Below are 24,755 nucleotides of genomic sequence, written 5' to 3' on the forward strand. Positions count from 1 at the left end.
ATTGTTATTAAGATTAAAGGTGGATTTTTGTAGACTAGCAATAAAGACAACTAGTAAAACATCCAGAAGTAAATTTTATAATGAATTTAGACTGAATTCTAGAAGACTCCAGAAAAAGTTCTGGTCTTGTACTTAATTAAGCTGCTGGATGTGGCCATCATTCTAGGGCTTAGGTGATATACAAAGAGATGATAGCCTTCTCTACCAGGAAGAAGTGAAATAGTTCCTTGCCCTACCTGAACAATTGTCAGTCAGAAAACACATCATTTAAGTTAGATTGCACTGTGAAACAAACAACTACAGGATCTTTTAAAATTTTGTTATAACAGCAAAAGTTTATTTCCCATCCACACTGCATGTCTGTCACAGGTTGGGTGGGGCGGTTGTGTGAGGAAGAGAAAAACAATGTTTGAGGAAATAATGGCCAAAAATTTTGTAAATTTTGTGAAACCTATAAACAAACTAAGGAGTTCAACAATCCCAAGCAAAGACCCCAAAATAATATTGGGTAGATCTATCCTAGTTGTTTCAAGTATCAAAAGTAAATAAACTAGTTTTATAAAAGTAGAAGGTAAATTTGTTTAATAATACAAGATTAAAAGCTCAAAATTTTAGTAAATTAACTATTTAGAAAGGACTTTCATTTGATTATCTTTTCTTGAAGAATTCCGTAGTTTAGAACAATATACTAGTGTCTCTGATGACCATAGATGCAAAAAATCCTTAACAAATATTAGCAAACCAAATCCAACAATACATTTTAAAAAAGTCATTCACAGGGTCAGGGCACCAGGGTGACTCAGTCAAATTAGTGTCCAACTCTTGATTTCAGTTCAAGGTTATGGTCTCGAGGTTCATGGGTTCAGGTGGCACAGAGCCTGTTTGGGATTCTCTCTCTCTCTCCCTCTCTCTCTCTGTCTCTCTCTGTCTCTATCTCAAAATAAGTAAACTTAAAAAAAAAATTCCCTACAATCAAGTGAGATTTATTCCTGGGATGCAAGGGGTTCAGTAGTTGCAGATCAATCAACGTGATACTTCACATCATTAAGAGAAAGGATAAAAACCATATGATCATTTTAACAGATGCAGAAAAACCATTTGAGAAGGTACAACATCCATTCATGATAAAAACTCCCAACAAAGTAGGTTTAGAGGGTACTTACCTCAGCATAATAAAGACCATCTATAGAAAACCTACAGTTAACATCATACTCAATGGTAAAAAATTGAGGTCTTTCCCCCTAAGATCAGGAACAAGACAAGGATGTTCAGTCTCACCACTTTTAGTCAACATAGTACTGGAAGTCCTGGACACAGTAATCATTCAAAAAAAAAAAAAAAAAGGAATACAAGGTATCCACATTGGCAAGGAAGAAGTAAAACTTCCACTATTTGCAAATGACATGATACTATATCTAGAAAATCCTAAAGACTCTAGCCAACAGACCCATAGAACTAATAAATTAATTCAGTAAGGTCACAGGACACAAAATCAGTGTACAGAAATCTGTTGGATTTCTGTACATCAATAATGAATCAACAGCAGGAGAAAGTAAGAAAGCAGTCCCATTTACAGTTGTACCAAAAATAATAAAATACCTAGGAATAAACTTAACCAAAGAGGTGAAAGACCTTTCTCTGAAAACTATAAAACGTTGTTAAAAGAAATTGGAGATGACACAAACAAATGGAAAGATATTCCATGGTCAGGAATTAGAAGAACAAATATTGTTAAAATGTCCATACTACCCAAAGAATCTTCCTCAAAAAAATTAAAAAGAGAACTGCTTTATGACCTAGTAATCCCACTACTGGCATTTACCCAAAGAATATGAAAACACTAATTTGAAAAGATCTGTGCACCCCTGTGTTTATAGCAGCATTATTTACCATACACCAATTATGGAAGCAACTCAAGTGTCCATCAATAGATGAATGGCTAAAGAAGATGTGGTATATATATACAATGGAGTAGTATTCAGCCATAAAAAAAAAGAATGAAGTCTTGCCATTTGCAGCAACGTGGATGGATCTAGAAAGTATAGTGCTAAGTGAAGTAAGTCAGAGAAAGACAAATACCATATGATTTCACTCATATGGAATTTAAGAAACAAAACAAATGAACCAAGGAGGGGAAAGATGCAAACCAAGAAACAGACTCTTAACCATAGAGGACAGACAGGGTTACCAGAGGGGAGGTCGTGGGGAGATGGGAGAAATAGAGGATAGGGATTAAGAATACAGTCATCATGATGAGCACTGAGTACTGCATAAAATTTTGAATCACTATATTGTATGCCTGAAACTGATATAACAGTGTATGTTAACTATATTGGATTAAAATAAAAAATATTTTGGGGCGCCTGGGTGGCTCAGTCGGTTGAGTGTCCGACTTCAGCTCGGGTCATGATCTCGCAGTTCGTGAGTTCAAGCCCTGTGTCTGGCTCTGTGCTGACAGCTCAGAGCCTGAAGCCTGCTTCTGATTCTGTGTCTCCCTCTCTCTGCCCCTTCCCCACTCATGCTCCGTCTCTCTCTGTCTCTCAAAAATGAATAAATGTTAAAAAAAAAAAAATTATAAATAAATAAATAAAAAATACTTTAAAAAAATTATCTGGTTAAAGGGTATAATCTCTATGGTAGTAGTATGAGGATTTAAGTAGATTTTTTTTTAACTTTTCTGTATTTATGGAATTAAAGTCAAGGATAAAAGAATATGAAGTTATTGGAAAGGTAGAAAAGTAGATTTTCTAAAAATTCTTACTGAGATTAAGTGATTGTTCCAAATCCATGCTTCCCATATACGAGATAAACTAGATACATAATGCTTTCTTCATAGAGGTTACCAGTTCTCTCCCAAAATCAAAACCAGTTTGGACTATATATATCAAACCATTGCATAAAAATAAAGAACTTAATTGGTGTTTGCACACACGTCTATATGGACTTTAGAGAAACAGAGAAACATACTTTAGTCAATTAGCATAGTATTGAACAACTACACTCATAGGATATATCTCTCTTAGAAAGTGTGTGGAATATTCCTCATTAATTATGAGCAATTCTAAAGATTTAGAATAAAAACAGGTACATTTAAGTACCTGTGTCTTTAATTTTTCTTAAATTACTGTAGACTTATCAAAACCCATGGTATTTCTTCTGCCTATAATTATTGTTTCTTTTCCCTTTAGAATTCCTCATTACTAAATTCTCCCATTAAATGTAAGCTTTCTCTGCATCAAAAGACCGTATGTTTTTCATCTTTGCCCATAAATAGCACTTATTTTATTGATAAAGTTTATACCCTAGTTTGGCTAATTAAAAATAGAATTTTTGTGTCATTTTATTATCTTGTTTTACTTATAATAAAAAATAGAGTTATGAAAAAGCCTATTGAAAAATTTTCTTGGTTAGTATCTAGCACTTGAGCGTTTACCATGGACCAGTTACTATTCTGATCACTTTATTTGTGTTATCTGACTGAGCCAGTCAGGCGCCCCTTCACTTGTGTTATCTCATTTAATTTTCACAGCAACCTTATAGAGTAAATACTGTTATTAGTCTCATTCCACAGATGAGAAAACAGACAAAAGCAAGGGTTACACATTTAATAAAATAGTAGAAACAAGATTCTACTCAACTTAGTCTGACTTCTGAGTTTATAACTGGTAGCTGTTACTATAATGTTTCGTAGCTATTGCTATATTGTTTCAAAACAAAACAATATGTTATACTTGGCTCTTTACAAGTATGTCCAACAAAATAGACATAATTTCATATGTAATATCCAGTAAATTGAAAGGAGTTTATCATAAATATTTGAGTAATTTTTTATCATCACTTTCTATAGCAACTTTTAATTCTTTCCTTATTATGAATGTTAAGTATTACCTCTCGTGAAGGAGTTATGTTCAACTTCAAATACTTCTTCTTTCATGTCCTTCATTTTATTAACATGCTGTCTTATTTAATGGGTTCTTCCGAGTAACATTACACCATATATAAGAGTAAATATGATTGTAATCATAATAGGAAATCTCATGCTTCTTGTTTAGTTTCTGTGTGCCTTTTCTATAAGCTGATTTGTTTTTAATTTTTTTTTTACTAAAGTGTAGCACAAATGCATACAAATACATAAATCTAATTGTATATTTCATTGACTTTTCACAAAGTTAATACCCATTTAACCACCATGCTGGTGAAGACATAGAACATTTACCAGAAATATGACATTGCCCCTTCCCATTAACCTTCTCACCTCCCTAGACAACTACTATCCTGACTTCTAACATTGTTTGTTCATTTGAACTGTTTTTGAATTGTATCTAAATGTACTCAAGGCACCAATTTTCTTCTGTGTCTAGCTTCTTTTACTCATGTTTGTAAGATTTCATCCATATTGTAAGTAACATGTTTATTTCCATTGCTATATAGTATACCATTATGTGACTATCCTGCAATTTATTCCACTTTTGGACATTTGGATGGTTTGTATTTGGGGGATATTTGCAAATACTCAAATACTCATCACTCCACAGTATATGAGATTTCCTGATTTCCTGATACTACACATCCTTAACCACATCCTTACCTTAGTGATATCTCCATGGTGTTTTATTTTGCATTTTCTGCATGGTAAATAATATTGACTACTTTTTTATGTTTATTGGCCGTTTGGATATGACCTTGTGAAGGATGCCTGTTCCAGTTGATCTCCAGCCTGCTTTTCATTTGATTTCTCTTTTTCTTGATGATTTGTAGGAGTCATTTATATCCTCTGGATGAAGCCTTTTTATGGTAAATTATTTTTTCCTTTAACATTTTACATAGGTGGAATGAATGGCTAAATTACGATATATACATTCCTGATCTTCCTCGTGCTGCTCGACTTTGCCTTTCCATTTGTTCTGTTAAAGGCCGAAAGGGTGCTAAAGAGGTAAAGTATTTCAGAAAGAATAATTATATTTACTTCTAAAAGCTCCTAATTACAACTGCTGATTTGAATTTTTATCAAGAAATGGATTTTTTCATCATTTAAAAATTGATCAAATATTTTAAAATTTTTAATAAATGAATGTGTCTAAGAGTAAGTACCTTTGGAGAGCTTCCCGAATTTATTTATGATGAGTGAGTATTTCCTGAGTTCACACTGATACAAATTTTTAAACATGCAAAGTGACTGCACACAAATACCTGTTAAATGACGACATGCTAATGTCTTCCTGGCTTGCTTTGGTTCATGTTACTTACTCATAAGTAAGGAAAATACGTGTAATTTCAAATGGGGAAACAGAGAGTGCCTATACTTTCAAAAAAATTAATATGGCTTATTATAGATATCATTGTAATGATTAGTTATTGAATTCTTTCTGGGAAAGAAAAGTGTTTTGAAATGCATTTTATAATTTAATCCACAGAGTAGTGAATACTTTTCTCTGTGTTTTTTAAGGAACACTGTCCATTGGCCTGGGGAAATATAAACTTGTTTGATTACACAGATACTCTAGTATCTGGAAAAATGGCTTTGAATCTTTGGCCAGTACCTCATGGATTAGAAGATTTGCTGAACCCTATTGGTGTTACTGGGTCAAATCCAAATAAAGTAAGCTTTTTATTATCATAAGTTAGAATTTTTCTTTCATTACAGTCAAGCATAATATATATGATAACTTTTATTCCATCTCTTAGGAAACCCCATGCTTAGAGTTGGAGTTTGACTGGTTCAGCAGTGTGGTAAAGTTCCCAGATATGTCAGTGATTGAAGAGCATGCCAACTGGTCTGTGTCTCGAGAAGCAGGATTTAGTTATTCCCATGCAGGACTGGTAAGGCAAATCACTGAGTTTTCTTAGCTCCTATGGGCTCTCAGACGGTATTGCGATATAATCCCATTCTCCATATGCTAATACTTTTACTGCAGCTCTTCCTCTTCTTAGTTTATTGAGCCCTCCTGCTTTCACTTAATAAGTATTTATTGAATGTAAACTATATGTTTATATTTATTGTATGAAAGGTACTGAGTAATAAAGTTGTGACCTAAAGAGACCTCCATTGTGTATGCAGTCTAATGGTAAAAATAGACATCAGAGTGGTAAAATCAGAAGTAAAAGATTATAAATCATGGTTAAGTGCTATGAAGGAAAAGTCAATAGTGTGCCAAGAATGACTACAGAGGGTGGGGGGGGAAAGCTAATATATATTGGATTCAAGAAAGAACTTATTTCTCTGAGATAGTAACTTTGAAGTTGAAACAAAAGTATGAGTATGTTGTTAGTTGAGCTTGGAAGCAGAGGAAATAACTTTACCACCATACTCCAGATTGCCTAGAGAAATTACATATAAAATGGAGTTTAAATATGGATCAAGTTGTCTCATCTTGGCCATTACTTTGGAACCACCATATACCTGGGTTTAAGAACCACTAACTGTCTACTATATCTCAAGGGCAAAGGTGTCAGTGCTAGGAGAAAAGGTTATTTTTGATCTTTGTTGTCTCTTTCCCTAGTTCCAAATTTATCACTTTTTCTTTGGCCTGGTTTTACATTAAGATAGACCAATCAATTAATATGGGGTCAAGAGGTCCTGAAATATGCCTACCTGAATAATGGCAATACCCAGGGCCAGCTAGAATCCTGCACTGAGGAACTTTATTAGTTTACAGCTATGTTCTCAGTAAGGAGTTTACAAATCCCTTTTGTAAACTGATTAATAATAATCATAACCGGGGTGCCTGGGTGGCTCAGTCGGTTAAGCATCTGACTTCAGCTCAGGTCATGATCTCACAGTTCATGGGTTCAAGCCCCGCACCAGGCTCTGTGCTGACAGCTCGGAACCTGGCCTGCTTTGGATTCTGTGTCCCCTTCTCTCTCTGCCCCTCGCTTGCTCACTCGCTCTCTGTCTCTCTCATAAATAAATAAACATTAAAAAAAGAATCATAATCATAACCTTCCTGCCTGTATATACTTTCAGACACATGTAGCAGGCGTTTTGGTAAGTACAAATTAATTTAAAATCATCACTGAATTCTATCAGATACTAAAAGTACAATTAACTTTTTTCACATTAAAAAGGAATTAATTTTCTTGGGGCACTTGGGTGGCTCAATCCATTAAGTGTCTAGCTCTTGATTTCAGCTCAGGTCATGAGCTCACAGTTAGTGGGATTGAGCCCTGTGTCAGGCTTCATGGTGAGAGTGCAGATCCTGCTTGGGATTCTCGCTTTTCCCTGTCTCTCTGCCCCTCCCCTGCTTGTGCTGTCTCTCTCAGAATGCATAAACTGTTTTTTAGAAAAGGAATTCTTTTTCTTGAAAAATGTAGCTACTATTTTGTCAGTTTAATTTCTTGTTGATAATTGCTGACATTTGTCGAGTGCTTACTGTGTACCAAAAGTCATACCAATCACTTTTTCACATTTTATCTCATTTAACCTCAAAAGCAGTCTCTATGAAGGTAGGTACTATTATAATCCCTGTTTTACCAGTAAGGAAACAGGCTTAAGTTTAACTTCTCCAATGTCACTGTTTAATAAGTATTGAGCCTCTCACTCTTAACTCTTCTGCTATAACTGAACAGGAACTCCTTAATTTTGAAATTGGGATTGAAATATTGATGAGCATTCATTCCCATAAAATGTCCATAGTCCTGTCTGATTAGGTATACCTATAAACCATTTGAATTATCAGAGTCAAGTTCACTTTAAAACTCATTGATTTCCTATTTTATTCATACATTCATCACTGAATTCAGTTTACCATCAGAGTCTGTTGTGCCAATTAGCTTTTGACATTTTGTTTTGTTTTCTTTTTTGAGCAGTTCTAACTCTTTGTAAGGATTAATATTTTATTACTCTTTTCTTTCTGGGAAGAATTTTTTCTTTAAAGGAAAAAGAAAAACTTTTTATTTTTATTATAGAATAAAACTGGGTCAGTTTTTCAGTTACCATTGGGTCTGTTGAAAACTTTTATAAATCTAGGATACAAATGATACCCCAAAGGTCCTGGGAGGTAGAGGGGACAAATTCACCCCAGTTGAGAACCACTACTCCAGTCTCTAATGTTGACAGTAAATTGATCATATAGGTTAAACATCAGGTAACAATATCTTAGATGAATTTTCTCAAACTCAAGAAATGGTGAGTGAACAACATATTTCCAAGAACAAAAAGGAAATGTGATATTCACAGTCATTCAACAGGAATAACCTCATCACACAATATTTTTTTTACAAGAACCTGGACCATGCCTTATCCTTCTTCCAGTTTTAATGATGCTGTACACTAAAATTTACCTGATACACTTTTTAAGTGAAGAAACATCACAGGCAAGTGTGTATACAAAGATGATTGAAGGAAAAAGGTGACGTAGAAATTTTTTAATTTCTTGGATTACTGTCCGAGTTTTCAAAAGTAATACATTTTGACAATTCAAGTACAAGAAGAAAAACCAGAAGTAATGATAAGCTAGAACTTATTAGCTATCTATTTGAAATTAGGAATCAGTATATACTGATAAATTATGTATGTTCCAGGCTTTTGCATGACCGTTGATGAGCAAGGAGTTAGTGGCATTCAAAGTATGTTGCCCATTTTGGATTATGAATTTAGTTTTACTGTGTTTAAATTCTTTTTTTTTAATGTTTTATTTTTATTAATGGTTTTTAATGTTTTATTTTTGAGTGAGAGAGAGTGAGAGAGAGACAGTGTGAGTGCAGGAGGGGCAGAGAGAGAGGGAGACATAGAGTCCGAAGCAGGGTTCAGGCTCTGAGCTGTCAACATAGGTAGAGCCCATTGCATGGCTTAAGCCCATGAGTCCACTTGTGAGATCATGACCGGAGCCGTAGTTGGACGCTCAACCAACTGAGCCACCCAGGCTCCCCTACTGTGTTTAAATTCTTAATAAGATGTCTAATAAAATTGTTTTTCACAATTGTTTTTCACAAAGCTTTTTCACAAAGCTTTTTCACAGTTGTTTATTCTGTAAGTTATTTTGAATTAAAAGTAAAAGCAGATAAAAATAAGCAAATAATATTGAGTACATTAGACCAAGATGATAAATGATAATGACAAATGACAATGATGACTTTTCCTGGTGAATTGAGGGTTAAGTATTTATTATCTCTTACCTGGAGTATTATAATAGCCTAAATGGTCTTCCTCAGTCCACAGAGCAGCCAGAATAACCTTTATGAAACAAATCAAATCATGATATTCATCTTTTAAATAGCTTTCACTAAAAAAAAAAAAAAAAAAAAAAAAAAAAAATCCAGACATTTCATCCTGATTTGCAAGTTTTACATGCTCTGAACAGACCTCCTGTCTCTCCTCCCCCTCATCTACTAGGCTTCAGGCTTACAGATCTTCCTGCCAAACTCCTCTCCTTGGGTCACTTTCACTGTTTCCTCCATCTGCAGTTGTCTTTTCCTTCATCTAAGTGTGGATGGCTCTTTCTTGTCATTTGGATCACAAACTAAATATTCCCTTCTCAGAGGCCATTTCCAAACACCCAGTGTGACATGCCCACTCAGTCATTCTCCGTTACATCACCCAGAGTATATCAACTCTCGAATATTTTTCTTATTTGCTCATTGAATTTTTTCACTATAATGGACACCCTGTTAGTGCAGGTTCTTTTATTATTTAAGACCCCAGCAGGAAGAACAAAACAAGGCACAGAGTACATGTTTTAATATTTGTTGATGGACATGTGCCAATGATATTTCTGTGAACTATTATATAAAAACAATATTTAAGTGTTAGTATAATGTTAACAAATGTTAATAAAAACCAAGTAGCATGGATGCCTGCTTTCATTTTTAGCCATTGGGGATATGTGTAACCCATTCGAAGGAATATATATGTTTTCATAATAAATTAATATAAATTCAGAATTATTCATTATGCAGTTAATATATCTGTATTTAAAGGAAATAAATACATTACTTGGAATCGTGGAATTATACTAAAAGTTATAGTGTTTTCATTTTAGTTTCTGAACACTTAACGTTCAGTGTTTTAATAGGGGTTTTTCTTTTCCTTTTTCTCTTATTTTTACCTTTTAAATTTGAAAGCCTTGCAGTGATTATAAGGATATACTCAAGCAAAGATTAGGAATAAAATAAATTCTTAGGAAAGAATTTACATTTTTATTTTATTATTTTACTATTGTTTATTTACATTCCAGAAACATGAGCAGATTAGTAATAGAATACTAGGAAGGGGCCTCACCAGTAAGACAAATTATTTACTGCTACCCCCTAGTATCCCAGTCTGGGCTTATCCTTGACTAATTTGGCAGTTACTGTTCTGTGGTTGGTGGTAATGTTAACTTAGTAAGATACTGGATTTGTTCCACAAATACTGCCTTAAGTTGATTCTTTCCTGTCCCTGAAAATAAAGTCTTGTGATGAGAATAAACTGTTTCACAACAGTTAATAAGCAATGTGAAGTTATTGGCACTTTTCTTTTTTTGTAGATCACTCATGAATCCAGGGGAAAATATGGCAAAGAAAATCATATAAGATATTACTTTATTTTACAGAGTAACAGACTAGCTAGAGACAACGAATTAAGAGAAAATGATAAAGAACAGCTCCGAGCAATTTGTACCCGAGATCCTCTATCTGAAATCACTGAGCAAGAGAAAGATTTTCTGTGGAGCCACAGGTAAATGTTAAAATGCAGATTCCCTGTTTCTTCTATTAAGGAGAAAGAACTGATTTTGGCTTATCTTACAGATTCTGTCATACCTGTTAAAGTACATAAAGCATAATTTACATGACTTTTTTATTATAAACATTATTCTTTTTAAAGCTGTGGATGAGGATCAGTATTTCTAGCAAACCACGCTCCTTTGGTACTAACCTTGAATCTTAAACCCTTGAAGCCTTTTTTAAAATTCTAAATCCCTAATAGCACTTTTTTAGGATTTGGTTTTTGGAGCTTTTTTTAATGAAATTCAAGATCCAAAAAAAAAAAACTAGTAGTTTTAGATCAGTTTAGTTGTGATTTAGTTGGTCTAGATATTTCCATTTTAAGGCATTCCTTCCATTTTTTTTTCTTATACCTCCTCAAAGTAATAGTGCAGTGCTTTATTTTCACTTATGAAGAAATTATCCCACTACTTGGAAAGTATACAGTGGTTTATTTAAATAAAGCAGTTGCAGTGCATTTCTGCAGAAATTTTGTCCAGCGACTTAACAGTAGAACTGGTGACTCTTTGCATGGTTTCTGTTGCATAAGTAGGTAAATTAAAAGAGCTATATAAAGAGTGTTATGAGGGGCGCGTGGGTGGCTCAGTCGGTTGAGCGTCCGACTTCAGCTCAGGTCACGATCTCGTGGTCCATGAGTTTGAGCCCCGCGTCAGGCTCTGGGCTAATGGCTCAGAGCCTGGAGCCCGCTTCCGATTCTGTGTCTCCCTCTCTCTCTGCCCCTCCCCCGTTCATGCTCTGTCTCTCTCTGTCTCAAAAATAAATAAATGTTAAAAAAAAAAAGTTATGAAATAAAATCATAATTTTTTCTAAGTATTTGTCTTCCATTTGGATTTTTCTTTTGTCTTCCTTGCCATTATAATTATGTCTAAGGATACATGTACGTATATATGCAACTATAGTGTTAAACACTGATTTCTTTTGATTTTAAGGAAGGCTAGTAATGGTGAGTTTTAAAAGTGTTTGGAACTTCTTAAAGATTACATAGTTGAAGATTTAGATATGTAGGCCTTTTGAATAACATGCAGAAATGTTTTTTGTTTTGTTTTGTCTTTTCCACACAGACACTATTGTGTAACTATCCCTGAAATTCTACCCAAACTGCTTCTGTCTGTTAAATGGAATTCTAGAGATGAAGTAGCTCAGGTAAATGCATGTTGGAGATTACGGAATAACTGTTGTATAAAATTGGTATGTTGTTCAAATCATTCTCTCTCAGAAAGTCTGCATAAATGTAAGAGGTGAAATAGACTATGTTTTATATTAATAATGGTAATATGGTGGAGAAAAATACCATTCAAACTGCTTCTACTGATAAAATTAATTAGAATTGAACATTTTAAGCACTGAATTCATGAGAAGAGCTCTTATCTAAACCAATTTTAAAATAAGAAATTAAGACAGTGTCTTAACAGCATTCACTCACAACTATCCTATGCTTTTTAAATACGATTTATTGTCTTTCTTATAACAGATGTACTGCTTAGTAAAAGATTGGCCTCCAATCAAACCTGAACAGGCAATGGAGCTTCTGGATTGTAATTACCCAGATCCTATGGTTCGAGGTTTTGCTGTTCGATGCTTGGAAAAATACTTAACAGATGACAAGCTTTCTCAGTACTTAATTCAGCTAGTACAGGTAAAATAATGTAAAATAGAAAAATAGTGTTTTATTCTAAATCTGTGCAACTTTACCCAAACCGTGGATCTTTATCTACCCTGGTTTTATGCTTTTTTAAAAATCAGTTTTATTATCAGTAGTGACTACTTGCTTTCTAAAAAATTCTCTGTAGATCTAACCATGCAAAAACTGACCCTGATTAACGCAAAGTTGTTTTTATGTTTGTGTTTAATCACATAGGTCCTAAAATATGAACAGTATTTGGATAACCTGCTTGTGAGATTTTTACTCAAGAAAGCATTGACTAATCAAAGGATTGGGCACTTTTTCTTTTGGCATTTAAAGTAAGTCACGCTATTTTCCCATTAAATTCTTAGGTATATATTACTTGCTTTCTTAATAGATCTATAAATATTCGTTACTTATATACTGTTGTTTTGTTTGTCTGGAAGACTATTCCATAATGAAAGTATATTTGTAAGCTTCCCCTCAGATTTTTTTCATTTAAAAAAAAATTTTTTTTTAATGTTTATTTATTTTTGAGACAGAGACAGAGCATGAACGGGAGGGGCAGAGAGAGAGGAAGGCACAGAATCCGAAGCAGGCTCCAGGCTCTGAGCTGTCAGCACAGAGCCCAACGCAGGGCTCGAACTCACGAACCGTGAGATCACGACCTGAGCTGAAGTCAGACGTTCAACCGACTGAGCCACCCAGGCTCCCCTCGCCTCAAATTTTTAAATAAGCAATAAAATTCAAACTGAATTTTATACAGAAATTAGAGCTGAAATATTTTTAAAGACATATTTTTCTTTAAGCAAAACAAAATTTGCTAGATTAATATTGTTTAATATTGCAGTTGGTTTCATTGTATGTGTGGATTAAAATACCCAAAATTAAAAAAAAGATCCTACCTCAGAATTCAGAACAATAATATAAAAATCCCAAGTTTCTTACTAGAAAACAAGCAAACAAGCTAATTAAGAATAAAAAGTATTTTGTAGAATATGATCTAATACTCAGTGTCATCACAAGTCATACACTGTTTTCTAAATTTAGAAAGATTTAAAATTAAGTTGATATCTTTATAATTAACTTGATTTTTTTAATGTTAAAATGAATCAAAGGTGGAATCTTGAAGCTAGGTCTAAAATAACTTAAATTCAAAGACAGTATAGAAAAGGTGCATGTATGCCAGAAGAGTTAAATAGTACTCACTGAGCTCTTCACTCCCTCCCTATTCGTTTTATTACTTTTGTGCCTAATTTACTTTTTTTTCATGTTTATATTTTTTTTAAGTTTTTATTTAAATTCCAGTTAACATGCAGTGTGTATTAGTTTCAGGTATATAGTATGTACAATGTGGTGATTAAGCACTTCCATACAATACCCAGTGCTCATCACAGCCAGTGCTCTCCTTAATCCCCATGCATCTAACCCATCCCCCCACCCCCACCCCCACTCACCTCCTCTCTGGTAGCCATCAGTTCTATATAGTTAATAGATTTTGTGCTGACATTAGTAAATGAAAAGTAGTTGAAATAGGCCTAAAATCTAGTTTATTAAATTCACAATTCCAGGAATGATCTTAAACTCTTGATTATTTTTGCTTACAAGTGATAGGTTTTGAATCACTTTATTGTTAGTATGATTATAACATTTATTGGATTTCAGAAATGGGTTTTCTTATTTTCTTAAAAGCGATTATGTACATATACTCATTTAAGACCACATAGGGGCACCTGGGTGACTCAGTCGGTTAAGCATCTGATTTTGGCTCAGGTCATGATCTTGTAGTTTGTGGGTTCAAGCCCCACATCAGGCTCTGTGCTGACAGCTCAGAGCCTGGAGCCTGCTTCAGGTTCTGTGTCTCCCTCTGTCTCTGCCCCTCCCCCACTTGCACACGTGTGTGTGTGTGTGTGTGTGTGTGTGTGTGTGCGCGCGCGTGCACGCACGCGCACGCACTCTCTTTCTCTCAAAAATATTAAATAATTTTTTTAACAGTAAACATTTAAAAATTTTTAAAGGACCATGTATATATATATAATGTGTGTGCGTGTCTGTGCACGTGCGTGTGTGTGTGTGTATGGGTTTCTTTCTTTTTTTTTTTAATCTTACACTGTTCTTTTAGATCTGAGATGCACAATAAAACAGTTAGTCAGAGGTTTGGCCTGCTTTTGGAGTCGTATTGTCGTGCATGTGGGATGTATTTGAAGCACCTAAATAGGCAAGTTGAAGCTATGGAAAAGCTCATTAACTTAACTGACATTCTCAAACAAGAAAAGAAGGATGAAACACAAAAGGTATGTGACTCTTTAGATTGCTTTTGAGACCCTTCATTGCAGTGGGGCAAGGTAATTTGAGAGTCCGATGTAGATGCAGATTGTGAACATTAGAATCAAGCATATCAGGATTTGGATCCATGTTCCACTGCCTCTCAGCTGTGTAATGTTAGACACGTTATTTAGTGTTTGAGATCCATTTTCCTCATTTATAAATCGTACCGATACTTTCTTCGTAGTGTAGTTGTGAGCATTAAATTACATGACAAATGCTGAAGCACATATCACAGTCCCCAGAACACAAAAGGTACTCAATAAATGTACTCTGTTCTTTCCCTTCCTTCTCTTCTACATCACCGTAACTTGTAAAATGATTTTTTTCGTAATTTTCGTCATTTATTAGCTTTTAGTAATGACCTTGAAAATAAGTGTTTGGAAATTAATTTGTATGTTTCTAAGTTTAAAATGGACTCCTAGGTGGGGCACCTGGGTGGCTCAGTTGGTTGAGCATCCAACTCCGGCTCAGGTCATGATCTCACAGTTTCTGGGTCAAGCCTGGCATCAGGCTCTGTGCTGACAGCTCAGAGCCTGGAGACTGCTTCAGATTCTGTTTCTCCCTCTCTGCTTTCCCCTCTTCTGCTTGCACTCTGTCTCTCTCTCTCTCTCAAAAAATAATTTTTTTAATGGACTCGGGCGCCTGGTTGGCTCAGTCAGTTGAGCTTCCAACTCTTGATTTCAGCTCAGCTCATGATCTCACTGTTGTGATCGCACATTGGGCTGTGCACTGAGTATGGAGCTTGCTTGGGATTCTCTCTCTCTCTCTCTCTCTCTCTGCCCCTCCCCTGTTCACATGCACTCTCTCTCTCTGTAAAATACAAAATACAATAAATACAATAAAATGGGCTCTTAGTCACCCAGTGAGCATTATCACACACTCGTCATTGGCAGTCTAGCTTAGTGTAACTGAGGAATATGAAATGTAAAGATTTCTCATGACCTTTCCTCCTCTCTATCCTTTATTCAATCTACCACATCCTATAGTAAAAGTGAGATCATTCCTCATCTCTAATGAAATGGAAAAAAAAAAAAATCCCCGTATATTGATGAGTTCCCAAGCACAAGAATATAAATTAGCACTACTGAATGAATTTTTCCAATACCTTAATATTGCATGAAAAAAATTAAAAGACAGTTACTGTATTAATCTAAATGTCATAGAGTCTGTGACTGAGTTGACTTTATTGAACTTGTGAAATGTAAGTTCAAATAAAGGTTATTAGAAAATAATTGTACTGTTTCTGATTCTGGGAACCATGAACAAGAGTAGACTAGTCTGCTTTGAAAGAATAAAACTTATTATATTTATATTGTAACTGATTGAAGAAAACAGAAACTAGATATTAAATTTGCAAATATAAGGGTTTCTTTAAAGCTAGATTTTTCACAGCCTAATATCACAGATTGGCTCTGATACAGTGGATTAATTAGGAACGTGAAAGTCATTACATTAGTATTGGCTTAAATGGGATTGTGACAGGAACTAAGAATGCTGTAGGTACAAAAGCGTTTCTTTGGTGTCGTGTTTTAGCATAACCATGGTAAAGCATAGGAAGCAGTGTGCTAACATTACGGTTGATAATGGTAGAAAAAGAAATGCCTTTACATGAGCAAGAGTTGCCCTCGTCAGTGATAACTGCATTTTCTAGCTACTCATCCATAGTGAGAAAGAAAAAGAAAAAGAAAAAAAAGCTTTGTTACTAAAATTACAGCACAAAAATTATTTATTGTTAGTTCCTTAGCTTCTAACCTCTTTCGTCCCTCACTTACCTTTTATATTTTTGACAGATGAAGATTTTCTAAAATAAAATGGCAGTTATTACATGCTATACAGTTCAGCAGTCTGGGCTCTGGTTTCAATTGATTAGCAAGAGTGGCACCTGGGTGGCTTAGTTGGTTAAGTGTCCCAATTCTTCATTTAGGCTCCTGTCAGGATCCCAGGGTCATGGGATTGAGCTCCATGCCAGGCTCCCGTGCTGAGTGTAGAGCCTGCCTGAGATTCTCTCTCTCTCTCCGTTAGTCCCTCTCCCCCTACTCACACTGTCTCTCAAAATAAAATAAATCTTTTTTAAAAATTGAGTAAAAAGAGATGTTTCTGCATACATACTAAACCTGAGTATAGTGTGAGACTCAGTGTAACATGTTTTTATAAATACTTTTCGAACAGTTTCTTTTAGCTTCACTAGATGTTTTTTAACACTCAACAGAGAAATGAATATGGTGTTTTCTGCAAAGCTTAAAAGTAAAGTTACTAAGCTGACGTGATGTCTCCATAGTTTTTCCTCTGGAACAAAGATCAGCAAACTCTTTCTTGAAAGGCAAGATAGTAAATATTTTAGACCTTGTAGGCCATGCAGTCTCTGTTGTAACTACTCAACTCTGCTATTCTAGTGTGAAAACAGCCAGTATCTAAATAAATTGGCATGGCTACATCCAATGCAGTTTGATTTACAAAAACCTCCATAGTTGACCAAGCCCTGCTATAGAGGCAAAACATGTCTGTGTCAGTGTGCAGAATTGTCACAGGGGAGTACACGGTGCTGCCCCTCCTGCCTCTGCCTGAGTTGTGTTGCTCTGTGCAATAGAAATCCTTCTGATCGAAATACAGGATATGGATTCACAGACTATACAGTACTGAGGTTCCAGCATATAAAAGCGATTAGCAGTTAGTGTTACCTTTTATGAAGTCTAACCATGATTGTGCTTATTTATTAGGTACAGATGAAGTTTTTAGTTGAGCAAATGCGGAGACCAGATTTCATGGATGCTCTACAGGGTTTTCTGTCTCCTCTAAATCCTGCTCATCAACTAGGAAATCTCAGGTAACGTACCTTATTGGAAGTTTTATTGATGTTTAAACAAGTACCCTGTCTGGAGAAAATCTGGAGAAAAGTTAAAGTGTCCATTATAATTAGAATGTTCAATTATATATGCTTCTCTCTCCTGTTATCCTACCCTGCAAAATAAGAGTTGTTCAATTTCCTTAAGTTCAGAACTGCATTTAGTCAGAATGAGTTTTTACTACTTTAATAATACAGTTTATGGGGCGCCTGGGTGGCGCAGTCGGTTAAGCGTCCGACTTCAGCCAGGTCACGATCTCGCGGTCCGTGAGTTCAAGCCCCGCATCGGGCTCTGGGCTGACAGCTCAGAGCCTGGAGCCTGTTTCGGATTCTGTGTCTCCCTCTCTCTCTGCCCCTCCCCCGTTCATGCTCTGTCTCTCTCTGTCCCAAAAATAAATAAATGTTGAAAAAAAAATTAAAAAAAAAAAAAATACAGTTTAAAACTTTCTCTGGCCAGAATTTCTGGTTTCATACAATACAAAAATGTAGTATCTGGGGGCACCTGGGTGGCTCAGTCAGTTAAGCGTCCAACTTCAGCTAATGAGCTCACGGCTTGTGAGTTCCAGCCCTGTATCAGGCTCTGTGCTGACAGCTCAGAGCCTGGAGCCTGCTTTGGATTCTGTGCCTCCCTCTCTCTCTGCCCCTCCCCCCCCAAAATAAACATTAAAAAATAATAATAAAAAAAAGAAATGTAATATGTGTAAAACTAGTGGTATGTCCCTATATTTGTTGAAAATTCCTATGTTATCATATAAGAAATTTTTAACCTTAATATTTATTTTTTCTTTATACTCCCCTTAGAAATGAATTCATAAATGGAAGTGAGAAGGTTTTAAGTTTTTATAAGACTTCAAAAACTATACTGTGTATTTTAAAATAAATTTGAGGGTAAAAGAATAAAAAATGTAAGGTACCTGGTAAAGTTTTTAACTATTTTAAAGGCTTGAAGAGTGTCGAATTATGTCCTCTGCAAAAAGGCCACTGTGGTTGAATTGGGAGAACCCAGACATCATGTCAGAGTTACTCTTTCAGAACAATGAGATCATCTTTAAAAATGGGGATGGTAAGGAAGATTATTAATGAACTTATGATGCATGAATTTAGCTATCTTTTTATACACAGGATATTTATGAACTATGAAGACTATTGAAAGCCATTTAAGGAATATGCATGTGGTTAAAATACATAATATTAAACAGATGTCTTAACCTTTAGAACATGTATGTATGATTATTAAAAAGAAAAGAAGTACTAAATTGAGAACCAAATGGCCTGAAATAACTTTCTATTTGCTTAGCTGTGTGAGTATCCATTCATTCCATAAATATTTGATGTGCTAAGCCATCAAATTGTAAAAATAAAACAGAATCCCTGCCCTCTTAAAGTTTACAGTCTAGCAGGGAGAAGAGAGATACTAAACAAATAATTACAAAAATAGAATTACACTATGCTACAAAAGAAAAGTGTAGTCTACTAAGAAATATTAAAGAAGGTTCTAATGTACTTGGAAAACAGGTTGCTGGGGGAGCAATGGGAGGATTTTTGATGGGTTGCCTTTGGGGAATGACATTTCAGCACTGAATTCTATTAGCCCCAATATGTTAATATAAACAAGTTCAAATCTAAGGATTCAGAAAAATAAGTACTTTAAATATTTTAGTCTAAAATTTTTCTGAAATACATAGTAGCTTATCCTACATTGTTATGCAGATGGGTTTATGCAGATACTTTAGAGTGGGTTAAAGAATCAAAATATTGCTTCCTTATAGATCAATTTGAAAAGTAAATATAGCTGTATTTATTTTCTGTTTGAAAGCAGTGTGATAACATGACACCCAAATTTGCATTTATGGCATTAAGTGTTGGTACATATCATTTGAATTGCAGATTTACGGCAAGATATGTTAACACTGCAGATCATTCGCATTATGGAAAATATCTGGCAAAATCAAGGCCTTGATCTTCGGTAGGTAACAAGTAAGGCAACATGTATGTTAAAAGTTATCCTGAGAAAGTAAACTATTAGTAAATATCAGTTATAAAGCATAATGGGGCATTTATCTATAAGGAAATGTATGGAGTAGAGTAATACTAGTCGATTACACTACTTTCATTTGTCTTCCTCTTCTTTACCTTAGAATGGCTAAGAGATTCAGGTAGGTAAGAAGAGGTATCTCAAATAAGCTGGTAAGGGCTCTACAACTGTGTCTGGAGTGTTACTGTTTGGGACATGACATAGAAGATGCAAAAGCCCCCTATTTTCATTCAGAAGTTAAGAGGTTTAAAGACAATTTCTTTCATAATGTAAATTTTCTAATTTTAAAACTTTATAAAGCCTCTAATCTTGAATCAGTTTGATAGCAAAATTTATGAAAAGAACTAAAAGAACTCAAAGCTTTTGCCCTTCGGAGCACCCGTGTGGCACTGTCGGTTAAGCCTCCGACTCTTGGTATTGGCTGAGGTCATGATCTCACAATTTCATGAGTTCGAGCCCAGCGTCGGGCTCTGTGCTGACAGTGTGGATTCTGCTGGGGATTCTCCATCTCCCTCTCTCTCTGCCCTTCCCCAGCTCGCACTGTCTCTGTCTCTCTCAGGATAAATAAATAAGCTTTAAAAAAAGAAAAGAAAAAAGCTTTTGCCATTCTGTTGATTTCTGCCCAACTTTCTACAATTATCAGTATTATCTCTTAAGTTTTCTGTCATGCTTCATCTTGTCCTGGTCATTTCTTTTCTCGTAGTGTTTCCTTTTCTTTCTTATCTCTTTGCAAATCTAGGGTCATTCCAGCAAAGGCCACTCTCTCCAAAAGAAAAATGTCTGTTTAAGTGAGCATAGGAGTCAACTCTAGCTGCAGCAGCAGAGTAGATTAGGGTCTGTTTGTATGCCTCTTAAAGATGGAGGGTAGCTGCTATATAAAGATGTATCAGCGATACATAGTAGAACTCTCTTATTGCAGAAGAAAAATGGACACATCAAGTAATTTGCTAAAGTACAAAATTGAGTCATCATCTTCAAATTTTTAATTCCTGACTTAATCCCTTCTGCTTTCCAAAAACAATTAATGTTATATTAATCAAGTTTCCTCTTTTGGTATAATTTTCTATATCTGAGAGACACATGCCATTACTACCACTGTCCCCAGGGAAGTAGAAAACAAAAGAGAGAATGCAGAACTAGACAGAGTAAAGAAGTTAACTGTAACTCTGGTAATGACAGTATTTAATTGTGAATTAGAGACTATGCTAAAAAAGCACCTAAAGTTACGCTAGATCATTGGAAGGTAAGTTGGATCTTCAAAAAGTTTTTAAGTTTTAAAATATTTTCTAAATTTCTTTAACTTAAGTAATTTAAGTAAACATTTTTTTAAGTTTAATTATAAATAAAATATAAATTTAAGCAAAATCATAGCATTTTTATTCTTAACAAAACTTGGACTCTCTGCTTTATTTTTTTTATAACAAGCCTTACAGGAGTATGTGACTCTTTAAACTATGAGCATGTTCAACAGTAATAAAATTAAAATGTAAAGAGAGAATGAGCAGGAGTACAACCTTAAGAAATCCCTGTATTTATCAGGGCAGGTAGAAGGAAAGCTTCCAGGAAAGAAATGGTCAAAGGGATAGGTCAACCAGAATTTGTAATTCGCAGAATCCAAAAGAGAGGAGAGAGTCACAAACAGTTTATAGTATCAGGTGCTTCAGGGGATGTAAGACCATAAGGACTATGAAAAAGCCCTTGGATTTGATGATTCATGGTTAACTGTAAGAAGAATTGAGTCAGTAGAGTAGTAGGTGTAGAAGTTATGCTACATGGAATTCAGAAAATGAAAATAAGTGTGGATTGTAATCTTTTAGGAACTTAAGTCAAAGAAAGATGGAAAGAAGTGCCAGTAGCTTATGAGAACAACAGAGCAAGAAAAACCATACTTTTTAGTACTTATGTGCCAAATGGTATTTTTTTTCATTGTCTCTTTAACTCCTCCTCACATCTCCCTTGACTACATGTCCTTTTTAATACCATGTGATGAATGGGAGGAATCCATACAGCACTTCTGTGTATCCAAGTATGGTTTTATCAAGAAAAAGCATTTGTGGGTTATTAGAGTTGTAAATTGAACTAGCTACTTTTTTTTTTTCATGGAACACCACTTTTACTTAAAGAATAACTAATAGATAAGTTTTGGTTATTGAGACATAGGTATTTGGCAGACATTTTCTTTCAAATGAGTTGATATGAGCCTATCCCTTCAAGGTGAACAACTGACACTATTGTCAAAGATCAAATTTGAGCTCTCAAGCAAAAATCAGAATTTTGAAAAACTTGTGTGTAAGCAGAACAGCTTCCTCCAAGTAAAGATTTTACTGAGGAAATCAGTGGTGTTATTAACAATTGTGATTTTTTTTAGTTGGTATGATGAAACATACCAGCATTTGAAAGATCTTCATAACTCAGTGAACTGGTATCTTCCAAGTGACCAATGCAGCATGTGATAAAGTCACATATGGGTAAAAGTTCGATTCAGAGGCAAGATAGACAAATGGATTTTAATGTAACAGAGTGTAAAGAGTTTAAGATGGTTTCATATTCCAAACTGCAACTTGAGAAACTACTTCTTATCCAGTTTTAGAATAGTACCAAAGAAAAATATCTACAGTTATCTGAAAAAGCTATTCCAATACTCCTCTTTTTTCCACCTACATAACAGTACAAGGCCAGATTTTCTTCATATGCTTCAATTAAAACATGGCATTAGATTGAGTACAGAAGGTGTACATGAGCATCCAGCTCAGCACTGTGGAATGAGACATTAGATTTTGAAAATAGGGGATTGTGTCACTGTTCTTACTAAGAATTATTTTAATATAAGTTCTTCGTTTCATTAAAAAAATATTAGGGGCGCCTGGGTGGCGCAGTCGGTTGAGCGTCCGACTTCAGCCAGGTCACGATCTCACGGTCCGTGAGTTTGAGCCCCGCGTCGGGCTCTGGGCTGATGGCTCAGAGCCTGGAGCCTGTTTCCGATTCTGTGTCTCCCTCTCTCTCTGCCCCTCGCCCATTCATGCTCTGTCTCTCTCTGTCCCAAAAATAAATAAACGTTGGAAAAATATATATATATATATTATTTATATTACTACAGAATAGTTTATTTTTAGATTAGTTAATACTTTAATTTGTTATTTTCTCTGTTTTAATTTCTATTATCAGTAGATATAACCCACATAAATAAAAGCTCTTTAGGATCTGGGTAATTTTTAAGAGAACAAAGGAGTCCTGAGACCAAATATCTGAGAACTGCTGCCTTAAAGTATTACTTAGGTGTCAGTTAAACAAATTGAAATTCACCCATATTTTTAAAGTCATAAATATTTACGCAATTTTAATTGCCACAATAATTTTCTTAATGTTTTTCTCTTACATAATTAAATGCTTTCTCATTTCTTCATTTCTCATTTGAAGGTTATAACAAATGATGGCAGATAATTTTGAGGATTTTTCTAGGAATGTTTGTCATACTGTAATAAAAGAAAATTAAAATTAAAGGAGTGAAGATGATGCATGACAAATTTGCAAAAAGAATATTCCTGTAATTAGGCTATTAAAATATTTGCTATTTTAAAATGCCATCATTTAATTGCAAATGTTTTTTATCCTTTTTCAGAATGTTACCTTATGGTTGTCTGTCAATCGGTGACTGTGTGGGACTTATTGAGGTGGTGAGAAATTCTCACACTATTATGCAGATTCAATGCAAAGGTGGTCTGAAAGGCGCACTGCAGTTCAACAGCCACACTCTACACCAGTGGCTCAAAGATAAGAACAAAGGCGAAATGTGAGTTTATTATTCTTGTCTTCCTGTGTTCATCTAAGTTTTTGTTAGCTGAGGCTTTTAATGGTTGTGTACATTTCTCTGAGACCAGAGAAGACATTTGTACTTACCTGGGAAAAAACTATGCTCAGCATTTGAAATGTTTGAGATTTTGTGTTTGAATGATCAGAATCGAATTGCTTATAATTTTGGTGAAATCCTATATACCCAACTTTATACATCCAGTTTTAGGTATCTAAAATGTGTTTCCCTTATTGCTTATTCTTTAAAAAAAAAAAAATGATCATTGAACATTTCAAAATATACTTCAAGGTCACTGTTGAAATGATTAGAAAAAATGTTTTTTTCATGACATGTTCAGTATTTTTTCACTATGATAAAAATTCCGCTTTAGTCAGAGGATATGTAGAAATGTACTTTCTGTCTCAAATCTTTGCACAAAATTACTTCCTTTTCTTAATGTCAGCGATTGTTTTCCTTCTTCAGTAGAGACTTTGACCATCTTTTCCCAATTTGGACTGGCTTACTCTGTATTTCCACACTGCTGAAAAGGTGTTTATTTCTTCTTTGTAGATACGATGCAGCCATTGACCTGTTCACACGTTCATGTGCTGGATATTGTGTTGCTACCTTCATACTGGGAATCGGAGATCGTCACAATAGTAACATCATGGTTAAAGATGATGGACAAGTAATAGCTTTCTCTTTTTAAAATGTTTTGGCATTCTTAAACTTATTAATTCAGGATATTGTATTCTGCATTGGTCAAACTATAATATAATTATTTGTTTTTGAAAGCTATTTCATATAGATTTTGGACACTTTTTGGATCATAAGAAGAAAAAATTTGGTTATAAACGGGAACGTGTGCCGTTTGTTTTGACACAAGATTTCTTAATAGTGATTAGTAAAGGAGCCCAAGAATGCACAAAGACAAGAGAATTCGAAAGGTAAGTTCCAGAAATCAAAAATGCAAAGTACCAAATTCTTGCTGCTCTATCAAAAATAAGTGATATTTTTCAAGCAACTTAATGTTAACATTTTGGCATAACTGAATATTTTAATGTGTTTATTTATTTGTTGTGTAATGCTATGAAAATGGAGGAAAACAATTTATTAAGTTAACTAGGGCCTGAAATGATTTATTTAGTTAATTAAGGCCTAAGAAAGTGATTCTTAATCTTCTTAATATATTAAAAGTTTTTATTTACTGTTGTTAAAATGATTGGACTACACCTTCTCTATATTGACAAATAATGTGTAGTGCTTAAGACAACATTTTTTAGTCCTACAATTTGAGGAAATCAGTCAACCGTAATTACCATGTGTATTCATAATTTTTCCTACCACCTTCTGGTATATCATCAGTCTATCTCAAACCTTAAAGTACTTTTAAATTCTAAAATCTCATTTTGTCTGTAACTCTATCCTGGCCATA

General features: G+C 34.7%; 1 protein-coding gene across 2 annotated transcripts in view; it reads left to right on the forward strand.

Moving 5' to 3' along the window:
• The window catches only part of PIK3CA (phosphatidylinositol-4,5-bisphosphate 3-kinase catalytic subunit alpha), an 81,729-nt gene that overhangs the window by 51,614 nt on the left and 5,360 nt on the right, over positions 1-24,755 (forward strand). For both annotated transcript variants that reach the window (XM_040480809.1, XM_040480810.1), the window contains exons 7-20: positions 4,828-4,933; positions 5,447-5,599; positions 5,686-5,820; positions 10,530-10,654; positions 11,763-11,844; positions 12,173-12,337; positions 12,560-12,663; positions 14,448-14,619; positions 17,371-17,477; positions 18,437-18,558; positions 19,383-19,461; positions 23,150-23,320; positions 23,891-24,008; positions 24,116-24,267. In XM_040480809.1, the coding sequence (XP_040336743.1) occupies positions 4,828-4,933; positions 5,447-5,599; positions 5,686-5,820; positions 10,530-10,654; positions 11,763-11,844; positions 12,173-12,337; positions 12,560-12,663; positions 14,448-14,619; positions 17,371-17,477; positions 18,437-18,558; positions 19,383-19,461; positions 23,150-23,320; positions 23,891-24,008; positions 24,116-24,267 (1,791 nt within the window). The remainder of the gene's footprint in view (positions 1-4,827; positions 4,934-5,446; positions 5,600-5,685; positions 5,821-10,529; positions 10,655-11,762; positions 11,845-12,172; positions 12,338-12,559; positions 12,664-14,447; positions 14,620-17,370; positions 17,478-18,436; positions 18,559-19,382; positions 19,462-23,149; positions 23,321-23,890; positions 24,009-24,115; positions 24,268-24,755) is intronic.

The sequence above is a fragment of the Herpailurus yagouaroundi genome, unplaced genomic scaffold (genome assembly GCF_014898765.1).
Source record: "Herpailurus yagouaroundi ecotype Mexico unplaced genomic scaffold, PumYag 159, whole genome shotgun sequence".
Classification (NCBI taxonomy): Eukaryota; Metazoa; Chordata; class Mammalia; order Carnivora; family Felidae; genus Herpailurus; species Herpailurus yagouaroundi.